Genomic DNA, 22,152 nt, shown 5'->3' with positions numbered 1-22,152 from the left:
GCAGTGAAACTCGTCAACACTGATTGCTCAGGAGCTGTTAGCGACAGTCTGAATGGGTTCGCAGAAAAACTTTCCCTGCATCTCCAGACTCTAACTTTCATCAATACTCTCACTGAGAGGTTGACATGATTACTTAAAACTCCAGTCCTTTCTTGAAGGGAACATACCCATTACAGGACTATCCAAATCTTCTGACACTTCTCTGCCACCTTCTATAGTGACGAAAGGCAAAGAATGACTGAGGGATAGGGAAAGAGATATTTAAGCCTTTGGTTGGGGTGTCTTTACCTCCTCCTGGTGGCCAGGTGTTGTATTTCCAAACAGTAAGGAATGAAGTTGTGGACTCTCCCTGCCTTATAGAAGGAAAAGCTGAAGTTTGTCTGAAATCCTTAGTAACATTGATATAATACTTCAAGCTTCTAACCACATCCAGATTGTGAAGAAGCCTCTCTGAAGAATTTTTAGGATTAGGACACAGAGAAGGGACAACAACATCCCTTCTTCGATTTTCCGAGGACAAAACCTTAGGAAGAAAATACAAATTTTAGGTGGGAGGGGGTTATATAGAGCTCTTGAGGTTTGGGAATCTCTGCCTTCTCCTAGTGATAGGGAATTTAATTCCTAGGAGTAATGGATTGTGGACTCTTACCACCTTTATGAAAAAAAGGTATTACTGCATATTGCAATACTCTTGTTATTTTGATATATATATATATATATACACACACAAACATACACACACACATATATATAATATATAATATATATATATATATATATATATATATATATATAGTAAAATACAGAGCTTAGTGCAACTCAAACTGTATTTCTGACATTTATTCAGCTATAAATCCTTAAACATGAAACGGTTAATTAGTGTTAATTTTTAAAAACCGCAAAATACTGTACAGCACAAAACACACACACAAACAACAAAAACTTTAAAACTATTAGTATTCTGACTTCTAAATGCTTGTAAATTCTAGTCACTTCCCTGCAGAGGGTAGTGAAATAGTGTGTGCTCTGTTGAGTTACAAAGTTTCCATAGTAACCATTGACAATAAGTATGAGCACACGTGCGTACTAATGTCCTGTTTATGACCACTTTTAAAAAGAGGCGCAATGTTGTGCATGAGTGCTAAGCATCTATACTGGCAAATCTTTCATTCTCAAGACACTGATTTGTAGGCATTTAACACTTGCTCTGCAACATTTTGCTTGCAAAAGGAGCTACATCCCTACATAACCTACCTGGCATCTTTTTTATTAAGGGAAAATTAAAAAGTAATAATTTATGTCATACAGTGTATGTATATATATATATATATATATATATATATATATATATATATATATATATATATATATATATATAAAAAAAATATATACACACACACACACACATACAAATATATTTATTTATAAAATATTTTACCAAGAAGGATACATTGAGATTTCTCTCATTTTCAAGTATGTCCATAAAATTATATGGCATAGAAGTATTTTATATACTATTTGTGCAATTCTCCATAGATCTGAGTATGCTTCATTTGTTGTTTATGCTATTTCTGGGCTACTAAAAAGATTTTACGGCTACTATGTTTGAGATAAATTTTCTCTATACCTATGCATACACTTTTGCAATAACAAGGTATTATGTCAAATTCCTCTGTACAGTTGGGTTCTCGCATGCAAATCCTGGGAACCAAAACTTTTTTGTCACAGCTTCTTGTTGTTGAATATACATGCATATACATACACAAAACACACACACCTTCTTATATAATAAATAAATATAACTTATAGATTGGAACAGGAACAGTGCGTAACAGGTGCAAAAAATCCAGCACATCGCTATAAAATCTGTACTGGCAGTACAATGGGTGTTACTGAACATCTCAGTGACTTTAAATGTGACACTGTCATAGGATGCCATCTTTACTACAAATCAGATTCTGAAATTTCTACCCAGCTAGATCTGCCCCAGTCAACTGTAAGTAGTATTATTGTGAAGTGGATGTCTCAAGGAGCAACAACAGCCCAGACACTTAGTAGACCACGAAAACTCAGAGAGGGGGCTGCTGTGTGCTGAATCAAGTATCATATAACAATCGACTTTCAACTTTTGTATCACTCACAGAGTTCCAAATTGCCTCTGTAAGAAACATCAGCACATTAATTGTGCGTTGGGAGCTTTATGAATTTGGACTCCATGGCCAAGGTGCTATACACAAGCCTTACATGAACATATGCAATAACATGCATTGGCTGGAGTGGTTTAATGCAAAATGTTCTCTGGAGTATTGAATCTCACTTCAGTATCTGTCAGTCTGATGGAAGAAACTGGTTGTGGAGGATACAAGGAGAATGCTACCTACTAGAATAAATAGCGCCTACTGATAATTTTGGAGGCGGAGGGTTAATGGTTTGGGGCTACTCTTCAGGGTTTGGGCTAGGCCCCTTAGTTCCAGTGAAGAGTCATCTTAATGCTACAGGATACAAAGATACTTTAGACAATTGGGTGCTTCCAAATTTGTGGCAAGTTTATGGAAGGCTCTTTCCTTTTCCAGCATGACTGTTCCCTGTGCACAAACCAAGGTCCATAAAGACATGATTTGACAAGTTTTGTGTGGAGGAACTTGAGTGGCCTGTACAAAGCCCTGACCTCAACTCCTTTGAACATCATTGAGATGTATTGGGTCACTGATTGCAAGCCAGACGTTCTCGTCTAACATCAGTGCCTGACCTCACAAATGCCACATTGGTTGAATGGGCACAAACTCCTACAAGCGCACTTCAAAATCTTGTGGAAAGTCTTCCCAAAAGAGTGACGGCTGTTATAGCCACAAGGGAGGGCAACTCCATATTTATGTTCATGGTTTTGGAATGGGATTTCAACCAAGCTCATATAGGTGTAATAGACATGTGTCCACTTACTTTTGGACATATAGTGTGTGTGATTGATTGTATAAAGTACATTTGTTGCCCATGTTCATTATAGGACTTTTGCTATAAAAATCATGTGTCAGGATTACAAAAGAGAACTTATGTTCAAGCACGTCACTGCCCATTTTGCAAGATAAGAAGTTGTTTTTTTATTTTGTTTTCTCCCCCCCCAACACAATCTGCTTCTTTTTACGTCTACTTTGACTTAACATATTTTACTAAAGGGGCACTTTTTATATTCATTTAAATGTGTTTTTATTATTATTTTATTACATATAACATTTAAAAAGAAGACATTTCTCCTTTCAGTCATTACTTATTGAACATTGGTAGATAAATATGATTATAGCAGGAAGTTTGGCTGAAGGTTGTTAGAAATGGTTAATATTTGCTTTATTATCTATCTACCATAAGCTATCAGTTTTATATTATTTGTGAATAAAATGTTATGGGTATTTTGTTAATTTGTTATACCTGCTGTCTACGCTTTTCTTCCTCCATTGCAGCCTTTTCCTCTTCTGCTTTTATCTGTTAAAAAAAATAAAAAATAATAATACAAAAATGATAATATACATGATATGTCCTCTGTAGTATAGCATATAACTAACCATGTACAAACATCATATGGGAAGGTGATGAAAGCTATAAACTATTGGCATACAAAAAAATAAAATAAAAATATTTATAGGGACACTCAGGTTAAATTAAATTTTCATGATTAAGATACAGCATGTAATTTTAAACAACTTTCCAATTTACTTCCATTAAAAAAAATGTGCACAGTCTTTTATATTTACAATTTTTGAATCACCAGATCCTACTGAGCATGTGCAAGAATTCACAGACTATACGTATTTGCATTTGTGATTGGCTGATTGCTATCACATGGTACAAGGGGAGTGGAAATATACATAACTTCGAAATTTGTTATAAAAAAAATCTACTACTTATTTGAAGTTCAGACTAAGTGCTATTGCATTGTCTTGTTATCTTGCATTTGTTGATTATGCAAATCTAATGTGTTGACTGGTCCTTTAAGTATGTATAGTTGCTAAATATAATTCTACAGGAAATACCCAAGTATAGAGCAATATGCACTATGATAACACACTGAGGCCATCGGAGAAATCCAATTACACACATGCTTTAAATAGAAGCAAAAAGGAACAAAAAATATAATACCCATGAAATATTTGTGCGTAGCAAAAAAACTAAACAAAAAAATTCAACATTTGCAATGTACTTTCATTATTTATTTTACCTGCTTATCATGTATTTTATGTCTAAGTAAGTTAAAATGAATAGTTAAAGGGGCATGAAACACAAAAGTTGTCTTTGATTCAGACAGAGAATACAATTTTCAGTAACTGTCCAATTAACTTTTTTTTTGTTGTTGTTGAGGACATTACAGAAATAAAAAAAATACATTAGTAATGTAGAATACAGTTATACAGATATATTCATCATATTTGCAAGATAAGTTCGTATTCAAAAATATGTAGTCCTCATTTTTATCCCCTTGTTGAGATTGAACGCTTTTGGTCCTGCTGTAATAATAGATTCGACAATTGGGGTTTTTCCCACAAACAAAACAGAAACTTTGAGGAAAATAACTGAGTACAGGTAGATAAAACATATCACAAAAAACACAAAGATCTACATTGAGTGACCAATTATTTGTTATAAAGGATTCACCAATGTACCATTTTGTAAATGCAGGTGCTTGGTTGTGAAATAGCTGTGTACCTATAGAAAAAGGGCTATAAATATCCAGTATATGTTAAAATTATAATATCCTTGGATATATGGTTTATTTTATTTAAATGTGACTTTATGTAATATGAGGTAACTGTGGACTGCTGCTAAAACATTATCGCCCATTCAGATTTAACAGAAAAATTGTGCTCTCATACACAATATAGAAAATCTGCTATCAAAATTAATTCAACATACAGTATATGACATCCAAATTTCTAGAAAATTATATCTTGCTGTTTTCCCCTCTGCGATTCTGGCCGCAATCCGCACAAGAGACGTTTACATTTTTTAATATATCAAGATGCCATTCATATGTTGTAACATTTGCCAGTTCAATATTTAATATTTTCATTATATCAGTCAAATTGCTATAATTCTACAAAAAGAATAACTTGTAAACTATCTAAAGCATAAACCAAACATAAAACTGAGCCACGAAATGCAATGGATTATGGGTTTGCTGTGAGACAGCATATGCTGAGAGTTCGTTCGGCAGGTATCAACCTCCCATATCCATCTGTCCATAGCAGATAACGTAAGCAATTAGAAGGGCTTCCTGAGAAGGCTTGCCGGGCTGTGTCTGACGGTTCAGAGAATTAGCAGTCACTTTAGTTTTTTGTGGGTCCATATAAACTTTGGGCATTGCTGTACCATATAGCTCATCCGGGTTTTTGGGTTTTACATTAGGTGTCCCGTAGTGTGTATCTGATGAGGTGCTTCTGTGCAGTAGGCTTGGCGCCTTATCACTTGAATTTGTCCAGTGGTCTCCCCCGATCCCCTTTAGAGGCTCAATTTGCGCCAAGATCTTGTCTGCCTGAAAAAATTGTTGTTGTTTGTTGCTTGGTACCAGATGCGGTAAAATTTCTTGATAGGGGTTTCCCAATAAATGTGATGTAAAGGTGTTGGCTTGTCTGCTGGGTAGTGTAGGTAAGTTTAGCAGGAGTCTCTTTATGCAATGTAATTCCTGGGTCCGGGAAGTGGTGTTGGTAGATGGTGCGAGAGTCTGCTATGTGTTGATTTTTGTTACCGTGCTCGCAATTGTTCTGTCGTCTTCCTGCGTGTTGCGGTCCAGATCTATCTCGGCAGTTGTTTGTGGGGTGGTGCTCGCACTCGCATATTGTATGTTGAGATACGCTGGTGGTTCCATATTCTCTGCGGCAGCCATTTTATATTGAGGTCTTTCTTTTCAGGGGTATAGTACGTTGGATAATTTCTTGTTGCATGTATATTGACGGCTTTAATATTTAAGTCTAGGGATGTCGGTACAGAGGCGATGCTTTGTCAAATTTAGACAAAAACAGAATTTATGCTTACCTGATAAATTACTTTCTCCAACGGTGTGTCCGGTCCACGGCGTCATCCTTACTTGTGGGATATTCTCCTCCCCAACAGGAAATGGCAAAGAGCCCAGCAAAGCTGGCCATATAGTCCCTCCTAGGCTCCGCCTACCCCAGTCATTCGACCGACGGACAGGAGGAAATATATATAGGAGAAACCATATGGTAACGTGGTGACTGTAGTTAGAGAAAATAATTCATCAGACCTGATTAAAAAACCAGGGCGGGCCGTGGACCGGACACACCGTTGGAGAAAGTAATTTATCAGGTAAGCATAAATTCTGTTTTCTCCAACATAGGTGTGTCCGGTCCACGGCGTCATCCTTACTTGTGGGAACCAATACCAAAGCTTTAGGACACGGATGAAGGGAGGGAGCAAATCAGGTCACCCAAACGGAAGGCACCACGGCTTGCAAAACCTTTCTCCCAAAAATAGCCTCCGAAGAAGCAAAAGTATATAATTTAAAAAATTTGGTCAACAGGAACCTCATTCTTGAAGGCCCATGTGGAAGCCACAGCCCTAGTGGAGTGAGCTGTGATACTTTCAGGAGGCTGCCGTCCGGCAGTCTCAAAAGCCAATCTGATGATGCTTTTAAACCAAAAGGAAAGAGAGGTAGAAGTTGCTTTTTTACCTCTCCTTTAACCAGAATAAACAACAAACAAAGAAGATGTTTGTCTAAAATCTTCAGTAGCCTCTAAATAGAATTTTAGAGCACGGACAACGTCCAAATTGTGTAACAAACGTTCCTTCTATGAAACTGGATTCAGACACAAAGAAGGTACAACTATCTCCTGGTTAATATTTTTGTTGGAAACAAACTCCGGAAGAAAACCAGGCTCAGTACGTAAAACCACCTTATCTGCATGGACCAGATAGGGCGGAGAACACTGCAGAGCAGATAACTCAGAAACTCTTCTAGCGGAAGAAATTGCAACCTAAAACAAAACTTTCCAAGATAATAACTTAATATCTACGGAATGTAAGGGTTCAAACGGAACCCCTTGAAGAACTGAAAGAACTAGATTAAGACTCCAGGGAAGAGTCAAAGGTCTGTAAACAGGCTTGATTCTAACCAGAGCCTGAACAAACGCTTAAACGTCTGGCACAGCTGCCAGCCTTTTGTGAAGTAAAACAGATAAAGCAGAGATCTGTCCCTTCAGAGAACTCGCAGAAAATCCTTTCTCCAAACCTTCTTGTAGAAAGGAAAGAAACTTAGGAATTTTTATCTTGTTCCATGGGAATCCTTTAGATTCACACCAACAGATATATTTTTTCCATATATTATGGTAAATTTTTCTAGTTACAGGCTTTCTAGCCTGAATAAGAGTATCTATTACAGAATCTGAAAACCCACGCTTTGATAAAATCAAGCGTTCAAACTCCAAGCAGTCAGTTGGAGGAAAACCAGATTCGGATGTTCGAATGGACCCTGAATAAGAAGGTCCTGTCTCAAAGGTAGCTTCCATGGTGGAGCCGATGACACATTCACCAGGTCTGCATACCAAGTCCTGCGTGGCCACACAGGAACTATCAAGATCACCGAAGCCCTCTCCAGATTGATCCTGGCTACCAGCCTGGGAATGAGAGGAAACGGTGGGAATACATAAGCTAGGTTGAAGATCCAAGGTGCTACTATTGTATCCAATAGAGTCACCTTGGGATCCCTGGATTTGAACCCGTAACAAGGGACCATGAAGTTCTGACGAGAGGCCATCAGAACCATGTCTGGAATGCCCCATAATTGAGTTATTTGGGCAAAGATTACCAGATGGAGTTCCCACTCCCCCGGATGCTCCTCCATCGCCAGGGAACTCCTTGTTACCCCCTGATGGTTGATATATGTAACAGTCGTCATGATGTCTGATTGAAACCTTATGAATTTGGCCTTTGCTAGTCGAGGCCAAGCCTTGAGAGCATTGAATATCGCTCTCAGTTCCATCATGTTTATCGGGAGAAGAGAGTCTTCCCGAAACCATAGACCCTGAGCTTTCAGGGGTTCCCAGACCGCGCCCCAGCCCACCAGACTGGCGTTGGTCGTGACAATGACCTACTCTGGTCTGCGGAAGCTCATTCCCTGTGACAGGTTGTCCAGGGTCAGCCACCAACGGAGTGAATCTCTGGTTATTTGATCTACTTGTATCGTCGGAGACAAGTCTGTATAATCCCCATTCCACTGTCTGAGCATGCACAGGTGTAATGGTCTTAGATGAATTTGTGCAAAAGGAACTATGTCCATTGCCGCAACCATCAAACCTATTACTTCCATGCACTGCGCTATGGAAGGAAGAAGAACAGAATGAAGTACCTGACAAGAGCTTAGAAGTTTTGATTTTCTGGCCTCTGTCAGAAAAACCTTCATTTCTAAGGAAACTATTATTGTTCCCAAGAAGGGAACTCTTGTTGACGGGGACAGAGAACTTTTTTCTATGTTCACTTTCCACCTGTGAGATCTGAGAAAGGCTAGGACAATGTCCGTATGAGCCCTTGCTTTTGACAGAGACGACACTTGAATCAGGATGTCGTCCAAGTAAGGTACTACTGCAATGCCCCTTGGTCTTAGCACCGCTAGAAGGGACCCTAGTACCCTTGTGAAAATCCTTGGAGCAGTGGCTAATCCGAATGGAAGTGCCACAAACTGGTAATGCTTGTCCAGAAAGGCGAACCTTAGGAACCGAAAATGTTCCTTGTGGATAGGAATACGTAGGTACGCATCCTTTAAGTCCACCGTGGTCATGAATTGACCTTCCTGGATGGTAGGAAGGATCGTTCGAATGGTTTCCATTTTGAACGATGAAACCCTTAGAAACTTGTTTAGAATCTTGAGATCTAAAATAGGTCTGAATGTTCCCTCTTTTTTGGGAATTATGAACAGGTTGGAGTAAAAACCCATCCCTTGTTCTCCTAATGGAACAGGATGAATCACTCCCATGCTTAACAGATCTTCTACACAGTGTAAGAATGCCTATTCGAAGATAATTGAGACCCGTGGAACCTTCCCCTTGGGGGTAGTTCCCTGAATTCCAGGAGATAACCTTGAGAAACTATTTCTAGCGCCCAAGGATCCTGAACATCTCTTGCCCCAGCCTGAGCAAAGAGAGAAAGTCTGCCCCCCACCAGATCCTTCCCAGATCGGGGGCCAACACTTCATGCTGTTTTGGTAGCAGTGGCAGGTGACTTGGCCTGCTTACCCTTGTTCCAGCCTTGCATCGGCCTCCAGGCTGGCTTGGTTTGAGAAGTATTACCCTCTTGCTTAGAGGGTGTAGAATTTGAGGCTGGTCCGTTTCTGCGAAAGGGACGAAAATTTGGCTTATTTTTAGCCTTAAAAGACCTATCCAGAGGAAGGGCGTGGCCCTTTCCCCCAGTGATGTCTGAAATAATCTCTTTCAAGTCAGGGCCAAACAGTGTTTTACCCTTGAAAGGGATGTTAAGCAAAAGCACTCTGCGCGCCACGATAGCAAACCCTGAATTATTCGCCGCTAATTTAGCTAATTGCAAAGCGGCATCTAAAATAAAAGAGCCAATTTAAGAGCTTGAACTCTGTCCAAAACCTCCTCGTACGAAGATTCTTTATTGAGCGACTTTTCTAGTTCTTCGAACCAGAAACACGCAGCTGTAGTGACAGGAACAATGCATGAAATTGGTTGTAGAAGGTAACCTTGCTGAACAAACATCTTTTTAAGCAAACCCTCTAACCTTTAATCCATAGGATCTTGAAAGCACAACTATCTTCTATAGGAATAGAAGTGCGTTTGTTTAGAGTAGAAACCGCCCCCTCGACCTTGGGGACTGTATGCTATAAGTCCTTTCTGGGGTCGACTATAGGAAAGAATTTCTTAAATATAGGGGGAGGACAAAAGGTATGCCGGGCCTTTCCCACTCCTTATTTACTATGTCCGCCACCCGCTTGGGTATAGGAAAAACATCGGGGGGCACCGGAACCTCTAGGAACTTGTCCATCTTACCTAATTTCTCTGGAATGACCAAATTGTCACAATCATCCAGAGTAGATAATACCTCCTTAAGTAGTGCGTGGAGATGTTGTAATTTAAATTTAAAAGTTACAATATCAGGTTCTGCTTGTTGAGAAATTTTCCCTGAATCTGAAATTTCTCCCTCAGACAAAACCTCCCTCCTGGCCCCTTCAGATAGGTGTGAGGGTATGTCAGAACAGATATCATCAGCGTCCTTTTGCTCTTCAGTGTTTAAAACAGAGCAATCACGCTTTCTCTGATAAGTAGGCATTTTGGAAAAAATGCATGCAATAGAATTATCCATTACAGCCATTAATCGTTGTATGGTAATAAGTATTGGCGCACTAGATGTACTAGGGGCCTCTTGTGTGGGCAAAACTGGTGTAGACACAGAAGGGGATGATGCAGTACCATGCTTACTCCCCTCATTAGAGGAATCATCTTGGGCAATATCATATCTATGGCATTATTATCCCTACTTTGTTTGGACATTATGACACAAATATATCACATATATTTAAATGGGGAGACACATTGGCTTTCATACATATAGAACATCGTTATCTGATGGTTCAGACATGTTAAACAGGCTTAAACTTGTCAACAAAGCACAAAAAACGTTTTACAATAAAACCGTTACTGTCCCTTTAAATTTTAAACTGAACACACTTTATTACTGAATATGTGAAAAAGTATGAAGGAATTGTTCAAAATTCACCAAAATTTCACCACAGTAACTTAAAGCCTTAAAAGTATTGCACACCAAATTTGAAAGCTTTAACCCTTAAAATAACGGAACCGGAGCCGTTTTTACATTTAACCCCTATACAGTCCCAGGTATCTGCTTTGCTGAGACCCAACCAAGCCCAGAGGGGAATACGATACCAAATGATGCCTTCTATAAGCTTTTTCAGTGGTTCTTAGCTCCTCACACATGCATCTGCATGCCATGCTTTCCAAAAACAACTGCGCATTAGAGGCGCGAAAATGAGGCTCTGTCTATGACTAGAAAAGGCCCCCAGTGAAAAAGGTGTCCAATACAGTGCCTGCCGTTTTTATTAAAACAATCCCCAAGATTTAACAACTATTAAAAGTAATAATCTGCCAAATATACTTAGTAAAGTAATCGTTTTAGCCCAGAAAAATGTCTACCAGTTTTTTAAGCCCTAATGAAGCCCTTTATTCTTTTACTTAAACTAAGAAAATGGCTTACCGGTTCCCATAGGGAAAATGACAGCTTCCAGCATTACCGAGTCTTGTTAGAAATGTGTCATACCTCAAGCAGCAAAGTCTGCCCACTGTTTCCCCCAACTGAAGTTACTTCATCTCAACAGTCCTGTGTGGAAACAGCTATCGATTTTAGTAACGGTTGCTAAAATCATTTTCCTCTTACAAACAGAAATCTTCATCTCTTTTCTGTTTCAGAGTAAATAGTACATACCAGCACTATTTTAAAATAACAAACTCTTGATTGAAGAACAAAAACTACATTTAAACACCAAAAAACTCTAAGCCATCTCCGTGGAGATGTTGCCTGTGCAACGGCAAAGAGAATGACTGGGGTAGGCGGAGCCTAGGAGGGACTATATGGCCAGCTTTGCTGGGCTCTTTGCCATTTCCTGTTGGGGAGGAGAATATCCCACAAGTAAGGATGACGCCGTGGACCGGACACACCTATGTTGGAGAAAACCCTCGATTGCTCGAGGGGGGTGTTGCTGCCTATATATGAGCCTCCGCTCTAGGCCTCTATCGTCCGATGCCAGGCTCAAACTTCAAAAATACAGCATAATCTTTCAAAGGTTATAGTTCTGCAAGGCTGAATATTCCTGCAGATAGCAGATTATGTAATTGCGCTGTGGGATCTCTCCTGTAATAGGCAGATTGTAGAGTGCTCAGCAGGAGCTCAGGGAAAGTGTGACCATGCAAGATCACGGTTTGGACACGCCCCCTTGTCCAATTAACTTTTATATTCTAATTTGCTTTATTCTCTTGGTATCTTTTGTTGAGGAAGCAGTAATGCACTACTGGGAGCTAGCTAAATTACAGTCGGGTGAGCCAATGACAAGAGGCATATATATTTAGCCACCAATCAGCAGCTAGCTCACAGTAGTGTGCCTAATGTACCTAAGTATGCATTTCAACAAGAGATACCAAGAGAACAAAGCAAATTTTATAATAGAAGAAAATTGTAAAGTTGTTTAAAAACTTAAAATTATCAGGTAAGCATAATTTCTTTTCTTCTGATGGGGAGAGTCCACAGCTGCATTCATTACTTTTGGGAATTCAGAACCTGGCCACCAGGAGGAGACAAAGACACCCTAGCCAAAGGCTTAAATACCTCCCCCACTTCCCTCATCCCCCAGTCATTCTGCCAAGGGAACAAGGAACAACAGAATGCTAGTAAGAGGTATTTAAGCCTTTGGCTTTGGTGTCTTTGCCTCCTCCTGGTGGCCAGGTTCTGAGATCCCAAAAGTAATGAATGCAGCTTTGGACTCTCCCCGTTTAAGAAGAAAATTGCCTGCTCTATTTTGACTTCACTGTCACTTTATGAAATAGGAAAATGTAATTTAGTTGAAAAATAAACGGTGCACATTAAATATGTTATCTTGTTGGATTTTACTTGAATACTTGTAAGAGGCTGGTGTACAAAATGCTAGTAAGAGGTTGTATGAGGCTGGTGTACAGAATGTGTGTAAGAGGGAGTATGAGGCTGGTGTACAGAATGTGTGTAAGAGGGAGTATGAGGCTGGTGTACAGAATGTGTGTAAGAGGGAGTATGAGGCTGGTGTACAGAATGTGTGTAAGAGGGAGTATGAGGCTGGTGTACAGAATGCTAGTAAGAGGTTGTATGAGGCTGATGTACAGAATGCTAGTAAGAGGTTGTATGAGGATGGTGTACAGAATGTGTGTAAGAGGGTGTATGAGGCTGGTGTACAGAATGCTAGTAAGAGGTTGTATGACGATGGTGTATAGAATGCTTGTAAGAGGTTATATGAGGCTGGTGTATAGAATGCTTGTAAGAGGTTATATGAGGCTGGTGTACAGAATGCTAGTAAGAGGGTGTATGGGGATGGTGTACAGAATGCTTGTAAGAGGTTATATGAGGCTGGTGTACAGAATGCTAGTAAGAGGTTGTATGAGGATGGTGTACAGAATGCTTGTAAGAGGTTGTATGAGGCTGATGTACAGAATGCTAGTAAGAGGTTGTAAGAGGCTGGTGTACAGAATGCTAGTAAGAGGCTGGTGTACAGAATGCTAGTAAGAGGTTGTAAGAGGCTGGTGTACAGAATGCTAGTAAGAGAGGGTGTATGAGGCTGGTGTACAGAATGCTAGTAAGAGGTTGTATGAGGCAGGTGTACAGAATGCTTGCAAGAGGTTGTATGAGGCAGGTGTACAGAATGCTAGTAAGAGGTTGTATGAGGCTGGTGTATAGAATGCTTGTAAGAGGTTATATGAGGCTGGTGTATAGAATGCTTGTAAGAGGTTATATGAGGCTGGTGTACAGAATGCTAGTAAGAGGGTGTATGGGGATGGTGTACAGAATGCTTGTAAGAGGTTATATGAGGCTGGTGTACAGAATGCTAGTAAGAGGTTGTATGAGGATGGTGTACAGAATGTGTGTAAGAGGATGTATGAGGCTGATGTACAGAATGTGTTTAAGAGGGTGTATGAGGCTGGTGTACAGAATGCTAGTATGAGGTTGTATGAGGCTGGTGTACAGAATGCTAGTAAGAGGATGTATGAGACTGATGTACAGAATGCTAGTAAGAGGTTGTATGAGGATGGTGTACAGAATGCTAGTAAGAGGGTATATGAGGCTGGTGTACAGAATGCTAGTAAGAGGATGTATGAGACTGATGTACAGAATGCTTGTAAGAGGTTATATGAGGCTGATGTACAGAATGCTAGTAAGAGGATGTATGAGACTGGTGTACAGAATGTGTGTAAGAGGTTGTATGAGGCTGATGTACAGAATGCTAGGAAGAGGTTGTATGAGGCAGGTGTACAGAATGCTTGTAAGAGGTTGTATGAGGCAGGTGTACAGAATGCTAGTAAGAGGTTGTATGAGGCTGATGTACAGAATGCTTGTAAGAGGTTGTATGAGGCAGGTGTACAGAATGCTTGCAAGAGGTTGTATGAGGCAGGTGTACAGAATGCTAGTAAGAGGTTGTATGAGGCTGGTGTATAGAATGCTTGTAAGAGGTTGTATGAGGCTGGTGTACAGAATGCTAGTAAGAAGTTGTATGAGACTTATGTACAGAATGTGTGTAAGAAGTTGTATGAGGCAGGTGTACAGAATGCTAGTAAGAAGTTGTATGAGGCTGGTGCACAGAATGCTAGTAAAAGGTTGTATGAGGCTGGTGCACAGAATGCTAGTAAGAGGTTGTATGAGGCTGGTGCACAGAATGCTAGTAAGAGGTTGTATGAGGCTGGTGCACATAATGCTTGTAAGAAGGTTATGAGGCTGGTGCACAGAAGGCTTGTAAGAAGGTTATGAGGCTGGTGTACAGAATGCTTGTAAGAAGGTTATGAGGCTGGTGTACATAATGCTTGTAAGGTTATGAGGGTGGTGTACAGAATGCTTGTAAGAAGGTTATGAGGCTGGTGTACAGAATTCTTGCAAGAAGGTTATGAGGCTGGTGTACAGAATGCTTGTAAGAAGGTTATGAGGCTGGTGTACAGAATGCTTGTAAGAAGGTTATGAGGCTGGTGCACAGAATACTTGTAAGAAGGTTATGAGGCTGGTGTACAGAATGCTTGTAAGAAGGTTATGAGGCTGGTGTACAGAATGCTTGTAAGAAGGTTATGAGGCTGGTGTACAGAATGCTTGTAAGGTTATGAGGCTGGTTTACAGAATGCTTGTAAGAAGGTTATGAGGCTGGTGTACAGAATGCTTGTAAGGTTATGAGGCTGGTGTCCAGAATGCTTGTAAGGATATGAGGCTGATGTATAGAATGCTTGTAAGAAGGTTATGAGGCTGGTGCACAGAATGCTTGTAAGAAGGTTATGAGGCTGGTGTACAGAATGCTTGTAAGGTTATGAGGTTGGTTTACAGAATGCTTGTAAGAAGGTTATGAGGCTGGTGTACAGAATGCTTGTAAGGTTATGAAGCTGGTGTACAGAATGCTTGTAAGAAGGTTATGAGGCTGGTGCACAGAATGCTTGTAAGAAGGTTATGAGGCTGGTGTACAGAATGCTTGTAAGAAGGTTATAAGGCTGGTGTACAGAATGCTTGTAAGGTTATGAGGCTGGTGTACAGAATGCTTGTAAGAAGGTTATGAGGCTGGTTTACAGAATGCTTGTAAGAAGGTTATGAGGCTGGTGCACAGAATGCTTGTAAGGATATGAGGCTGATGTATAGAATGCTTGTAAGAAGGTTATGAGGCTGGTGCACAGAATGCTTGTAAGAAGGTTATGAGGCTGGTGTACAGAATGCTTGTAAGGTTATGAGGTTGGTTTACAGAATGCTTGTAAGAAGGTTATGAGGCTGGTGTACAGAATGCTTGTAAGGTTATGAAGCTGGTGTACAGAATGCTTGTAAGAAGGTTATGAGGCTGGTGCACAGAATGCTTGTAAGAAGGTTATGAGGCTGGTGTACAGAATGCTTGTAAGAAGGTTATAAGGCTGGTGTACAGAATGCTTGTAAGGTTATGAGGCTGGTGTACAGAATGCTTGTAAGAAGGTTATGAGGCTGGTTTACAGAATGCTTGTAAGAAGGTTATGAGGCTGGTGTACAGAATGCTTGTAAGAAGGTTATGAGGCTGGTGTACAGAATGCTTGTAAGAAGGTTATGAGGCTGGTGTACAGAATGCTTGTAAGGTTATGAGGTTGGTTTACAGAATGCTTGTAAGAAGGTTATAAGGCTGGTGTACAGAATGCTTGTAAGAAGGTTATGAGGCTGGTGTACAGAATGCTTGTAAGAAGGTTATGAGGCTGGTGTACAGAATGCTTGTAAGGTTATGAGGTTGGTTTACAGAATGCTTGTAAGAAGGTTATAAGGCTGGTGTACAGAATGCTTGTAAGGTTATGAGGCTGGTGTACAGAATGCTTGTAAGAAGGTTATGAGGCTGGTTTACAGAATGCTTGTAAGAAGGTTATGAGGCTGGTATACATAAATTATTGAGAATTTACCTCCACTACTTTCTTTTTCATTTCCAGGCACAGTGAGTCACACTGTAGTGAAATCTGACCCTCATGCACAGTGTTGCAAGGCAGCTCCTAAAATAAAGGAGAAAACAAAATCTGAGATACTTCTATAAAGTCACGTTATAAAAGTTTAGACTGTGTATAAACAGGAAAGATACATAAATCTTTTTCATTTCAACATCACTTTCATGAAAAATGCAATGATTGGTACAACAAATAAACAAATACACAGCAAATAAAGGGTGTATACAATGGCATGCAAGAAATACCATTATCAGTTTTTGTAATATAGTTCTGTTATCACAAATGTTTATGTTAAAATGTATCACCGCTGCACCAATCACTGTAATGTCTACCTTGCCTGCTGCCAGTATGGTTATAGGCCACATGCAGTTGGACTTCACATGTGACATTATGGGTGACAGTGTGCAAATGTATATGCATACATCCTAGTACTTAATCAGTAGTGCTTCTAATGGTATTTAAAATGCAGGTGTATTCTTCCATCACGGCTATTCATGATGAAAAAAATATATTGTAAAGAGAGATAAGGATAAGGATCAGGATCAAGGGCTTTCATGAATATAGGGAAATTAATATACTGAACATGGCTTCAAGAAAGGATGAAGAAGCAAAAGGATGTCTCTAGAATGAGGACAAAGTTATAAAATTACTTTTGGGTGCACTAGGAGGTGTCAGTGTAAGGTTGGTTACAAGTGGGGCGTCTTTTGGGCAAAAGGGGTTGATTTTCATTTAGATGTTTGTGGTGGGATGACACTCATGGGTTTGGTTTGTTTTTTATCTTAACTGAATATGGCATTCATAAGAAACCAACATGTAAATGTAACTTTACCAGTGCTCAATATTACCATTGGGAAGTTAAATTTGTTCTCACCACAATGCTGTTCTACTGTGAATAAAGACTTTTAATGGCAAAGCATGTATAAGATACAAATTCAATTACTCGAGTAGTGGTAGGACTGGAGTGAAATGTATTTTTTTGACCGATAAGACATAATTTATGTAAGAACTTACCTGATAAATTCATTCCTCTCATAGTGACAAGAGTCCATGAGCTAGTGACGTATGTGATATACATTCCTACCAGGAGGGGGCAAAGTTTCCCAAACCTCAAAATGCCTATAAATACACCTCCTACCTCACTCATACCTTAGTTTAACATGTAGCCAAGAAGTGAGGAGTAAAAAGCATACAAAAAGAGGAACTGGAAAATATAAAGTGCTTTATACAAAAAATTATAACCACAAAAAAAAATAGGGTGGGTCTCATGGACTCTTGCCACTATGAAATAAATGAATTTATCAGGTAAGTTCTTACAAAAATGATGTTTTCTTTCATGTAAGTGGCAAGAGTCCATGAGCTAGTGACGTATGGGATATAATACCCAAGATGTGGAAATTCACTAGAGAGGGAGGGATAAAATAACAACAGCTAAATCCGCTGAGAAATTAAATCCAAATAAGTTTTCTTTAAAAAAAATAAAAAAAAAATTAAATAAAAAAGGCATTACAGAGGGGCGGAGCCTAACCATAGCTGAACATGGCTGCTTTCTAGAAAAGCTCTGATGTCCCTGCTGAGCTTACGCTAAAATAAGTGCATATACCAAATAATTTTGAGCAGAATATAGCATTTTCGAACATCCTAACGTTGATCCTCTAATCTCAGACACTTTTTACAACTCAGCGGCTGCTTAAAAAACCGCAGCTACACTTGAAAACAACACCGCCATCACTGGGCCTGAACGCGCCCGGAGGGGGTGACCGCACTCAAGTACCTCCGATCCACAAAAGACTTTACCGACTAGGTGGAGGATCACGAGCGGTGCATTATAGCACCGGGAACAAACTACACTGGTACACCTCCGGAGCCGTCCTGCACTAAGGTGAGCTTGTGCGCTGTGGCGTACATAACGTGGAGTCCAACGGCTGCACCGGTTGAGGCTATTTGCAAGTTGCGATCAAGGGGAACTCTAAACCGGACACCGGCCTCCATCACGGTGAATCCTAACAGCCTGTGCAGACAGCGTAGCGGACTGGGAGTGGAGCAGGCCCAAACAGGACCGCAACATCAGACCCATATAAGGGGCCACGTGGCGAACGGGACTGTCACTCTCCATCTACCACTTATAAGGTACTGAACTCTTATACCCCTTACCAGCACTAAATCTGAGGATCTCCTAGTGGGCTCTGTGTGGGAGGCTTATTATAAGAAATCAGTGGAGTTTTCACAGCCACAACTGAATAGGCCGCAAAACTGATAAGTGCACTGCATGCAAAGCAAATCTGTTAAGCTATACACGATACAGAACAGTGCCTTATCCATTAGACTGCTCCAACAATTTCAGTGCCTCAGTTCCCTTAAGAGAAATCTAACTTCTTATAGTATAATAAAGGCTACATGCACGTTACCACTACTACCTTACAGAGACATAATTTTTAGTAAACTCTTGTCATTGGGCCTGTTACACTGCTTTCAGTTCATACAGCTCAGACTGGTGGTGTTTATGTAATGTCCAGTAAAAGACAGGCTAGACTCCCTAAGAATTCTCAAACCACAGTGATGGACAATTTTTTAATTGCAAATGAACCTGCAGCTCCTTTGGGGAGGCCTGAGACACAGCAGAAAGGAGTAGCTGCACAGATTCATAATCCTGAAACAATGCACACCCACCAAAGTTGTGTGACCAAAGAAGATATAAAGCTTCTCTCATCCAAAGCAGATATAAAAGAGGCCATGAGAGATTTTAAATCTATGTTTCATGAACTTAAGCAAGATATTTCAGCTGTAGACCGCAGGGTAACCCAGGTAGAGGAAAAGCATGAGGCACTCAGCTCTGACCTCCAACACCAAGCCAGCTTTCTACAGGCGCAAGAGAGCACAGTACATACGTTGCTAGACAGAATCGAAGACCTTGAAAACCGCAGTAGGAGGAACAACCTCAGACTGCGAGGAGTTCCAGAGTCAATCGAACCCTCTGCTATACAGGAATATATTCAAGATTTTGTCAAGTATCTCAGAAATGAAATTGTGGGTCCTGAGATCCAGATTGAAAGGGCACACAGGGCGCTGCGCCCTAAACCTCCAGGACGGGCCCCACTTAGAGACATCATTTTAAAGCTACTATCCTTCAAATAAAAAGAAGAAGTGCTTCAACTGGCTAGAAACAAACAACAGATAGAATTTAGAGGTGTTGAACTGCAAGTATATTCGGATCTGAGTCCAACTACTCTCCAAAAGAGGAGAGACCTCAGGTTTGTCACCTCTGCTTTAAAAGCCAATAGAATCCCATATAGATGGGGTTTTCCTACCAGCCTCATGGTCACTAAAAATAATGTTACACATGTTCTCAAGACACCAACAGATCTCCCGTCCTTCAATCAGGCACTGGGCCTCAATATAAGACTCCCTGTAAGGGCCCCTGTAGCCCCGGAGGGTCCAGCAGAAGGGGAACCTAGCGGCCTGCAACACCTTCCAGACTGAACATAAGGAACATTTTTCTCTCATTACTTGGATGTTGTGACCTACCTTCCCTAGCAGTAGCCCCGAAACTGGGCTTTAACCTCCTGGACATTGAGAACCACCTCAGATAAGTTATAACCTAATAGTGTTTAAAATTGTTACAATTCTTGACTGATAATAATCCCTATGGTCAATCCATAGAATAATATTGGTAGCAGCACCAGATGTATGTATGTAATTACAGTACTAATGATGTTCTGTTGTGTTTACACATGTTTGATTACTTATATGTTATTGCCTTACGGACCAGAGCTTGATCCTATAGTTACCACCACAATATCCCTGTATGTTATTAAGATCTGAATGAGTTATGGCTCATCTGACTCAGCTAGTTTATTACACACAGTCAGATGGGGGTACCCTAGCAAGTATGAGGCAAATAGAGGGAACACTGTTAAGATAAAAACTCTGAGACATGAGTTTCCGGTCCCACAGTTCTATTCTTCTGGAGTAAATTCCAGAAGCCCTTAATCTAAGCCCCTTACTAAATAGGTAGAGCAATAGTTATGCTTGATTTAATAATAACCAAGAGCTGTGGGATAAAGGAAAATATTATATAGACGATCCCTAGACTTATTGACTAGTGTATAAGAAGAGAATATTTTAGAATAAATAATGTTGTTAAACCCATAGGACCAATTAGGAACGAACAGAGGATCTATAACCGTCAGGCCTTCCTCTTTCTGGATAACCTTGTATTGATCCTAATAGGGGTCTTCCCTTACCCAACTGAGGCAGAAAACACCTAATAAGCATATAAGTGGTGGATAACAACCTTATTGGCCACAGGTACAGAGAACACCTAAAAGCAATCACTAAATTTATCAAGTATCATAAGGGGCAAGGACCCTCGTATCATATAGACTAACGTCCCCATATTAGGTTTTCCCCTGGAATTTGGAAAGAGGTTTATCACAGGAGCTCTCTCAGAAACATATGGAGGGTAGGTCGGGAAAAATGCACCTTTTTCTATGCACTTATTACTGTTGTTTATTTTTTCAAAGGAAAATATATGTAGCGTAAGTAGGCGGGGAACACTACCCCTGCTTTTGTTGTTTATTATTGTTATCTGTTCTTTTCTAGACGGATTAGTTTCTGCACAATATCAGTTACAGTTTCTTCCTATAACAAAGACTCTGTTACACAGAGTGCTTCACATTTAAGCTTTCCTCACTGTGACGTGACTCATTCTCCCCTATCTCCCGCAAGTATTTCTTTGTTTTCCTAACTTTCATCTATTCTCTTCTACTCTTTTTCTATCCCCCGCTACCCCTTCCCTCCCTTTGCACCCCTTCCCCCCCCCCTTTTTTTTTTTTCTCTTCTCAAAAATAATAAGGTAAACATGACGAACCCACGCTTGGGAATTGTGTCCCGCCCCATAGAATTAATTTCGATAAATGCAAAAGGCCTGAATAGCCCAGCTAAACGATCTATGGTACTGAGAGACTTACATAGACAGGGAGGTAACATCATCTACCTACAAGAAACACACTTTGCTATAGGCCATGAACCCCGTTGGTATAGCCGTCAGTACCCACTGGCCTTCTTTGCCTCAGGTCCCCAGAAAAAAAACGGGGTGGGTGTCCTTTTCAGTGCAGATTTACCATTCAAACTTGCAGAAATATATAGAGACCCAGAGGGTAGATACCTGATCCTCACAGGTTCACTATACAATAGACCTATAACATTAGTTAATGTTTATTCCCCTAATCAATCTCAGCAGGTCTTCTTTCAGAAGGTAATTCACAAAATGCACGAGATCCAATCTGGTATTCTGTTCTTGGGTGGTGATCTAAATGCCTCCTTGGACCAAGCCCTGGATACCTCCGATGGCCTCTCCAGCGTCCCTCATAAATCGCTTAAACGCATACTAACCACCCTCAGGGACACAGCACTACATGATGTTTGGCGGTTGCATCACCCCGCATCTAAGAATTACACATTTTACTCTCACCCGCATAGAAAATACTCCAGAATTGATTACTGGTTTACGGACACGGTCGGACTCACACGCTCCACGAACAGTAACATACTCCCCATTACATGGTCAGATCATGCTCCGGTCACTTGCACCGTATTGTGGTCTAATGTACCAGCCACACCATACATCTGGAAGATGGACGACCTCCTCCTAGAGGATCCAGTATTTAAACTGGAAATAGAAAGGGCACTAATGGAATATTTCCAAATACACAAAGACTCGGATTCCCAGGCCTCAGTGGTCTGGGAGGCTCATAAATGTACAATCAGAGGCCTCTTTCTCAAGTGAAAGGCTGGACTAATCAGGGGAAGGAGAGAGAAATATCGCAGCTTGCTCGCTGATGTAGAATTAGCGGAACAAGCACATAAAAGAATACCAGCTGATATTACATTAACCAAGAGATTGGCTCAAGCGAGATCGGAACTCATGAAGTTCCTTCAAGTAGACTATCAAAAAGCTGCCTTAATC

At 40.4% G+C, this 22,152-nt stretch overlaps 1 protein-coding gene across 2 annotated transcripts in view; it reads right to left on the bottom strand.

Annotated features, from left to right (window-relative positions):
* NFXL1 (nuclear transcription factor, X-box binding like 1) overlaps window positions 1–22,152 on the bottom strand; it is a 366,986-nt gene that overhangs the window by 11,613 nt on the left and 333,221 nt on the right. For both annotated transcript variants that reach the window (XM_053703989.1, XM_053703990.1), the window contains exons 21-22: window positions 16,149–16,235; window positions 3,424–3,477 (exon numbers count right to left, since the gene is read on the bottom strand). In XM_053703989.1, the coding sequence (XP_053559964.1) occupies window positions 3,424–3,477; window positions 16,149–16,235 (141 nt within the window). The remainder of the gene's footprint in view (window positions 1–3,423; window positions 3,478–16,148; window positions 16,236–22,152) is intronic.

This window comes from Bombina bombina, chromosome 2 (genome assembly GCF_027579735.1).
Source record: "Bombina bombina isolate aBomBom1 chromosome 2, aBomBom1.pri, whole genome shotgun sequence".
NCBI lineage: Eukaryota > Metazoa > Chordata > Amphibia > Anura > Bombinatoridae > Bombina > Bombina bombina.
This window is presented reverse-complemented; position numbering and strand designations above follow the sequence as displayed.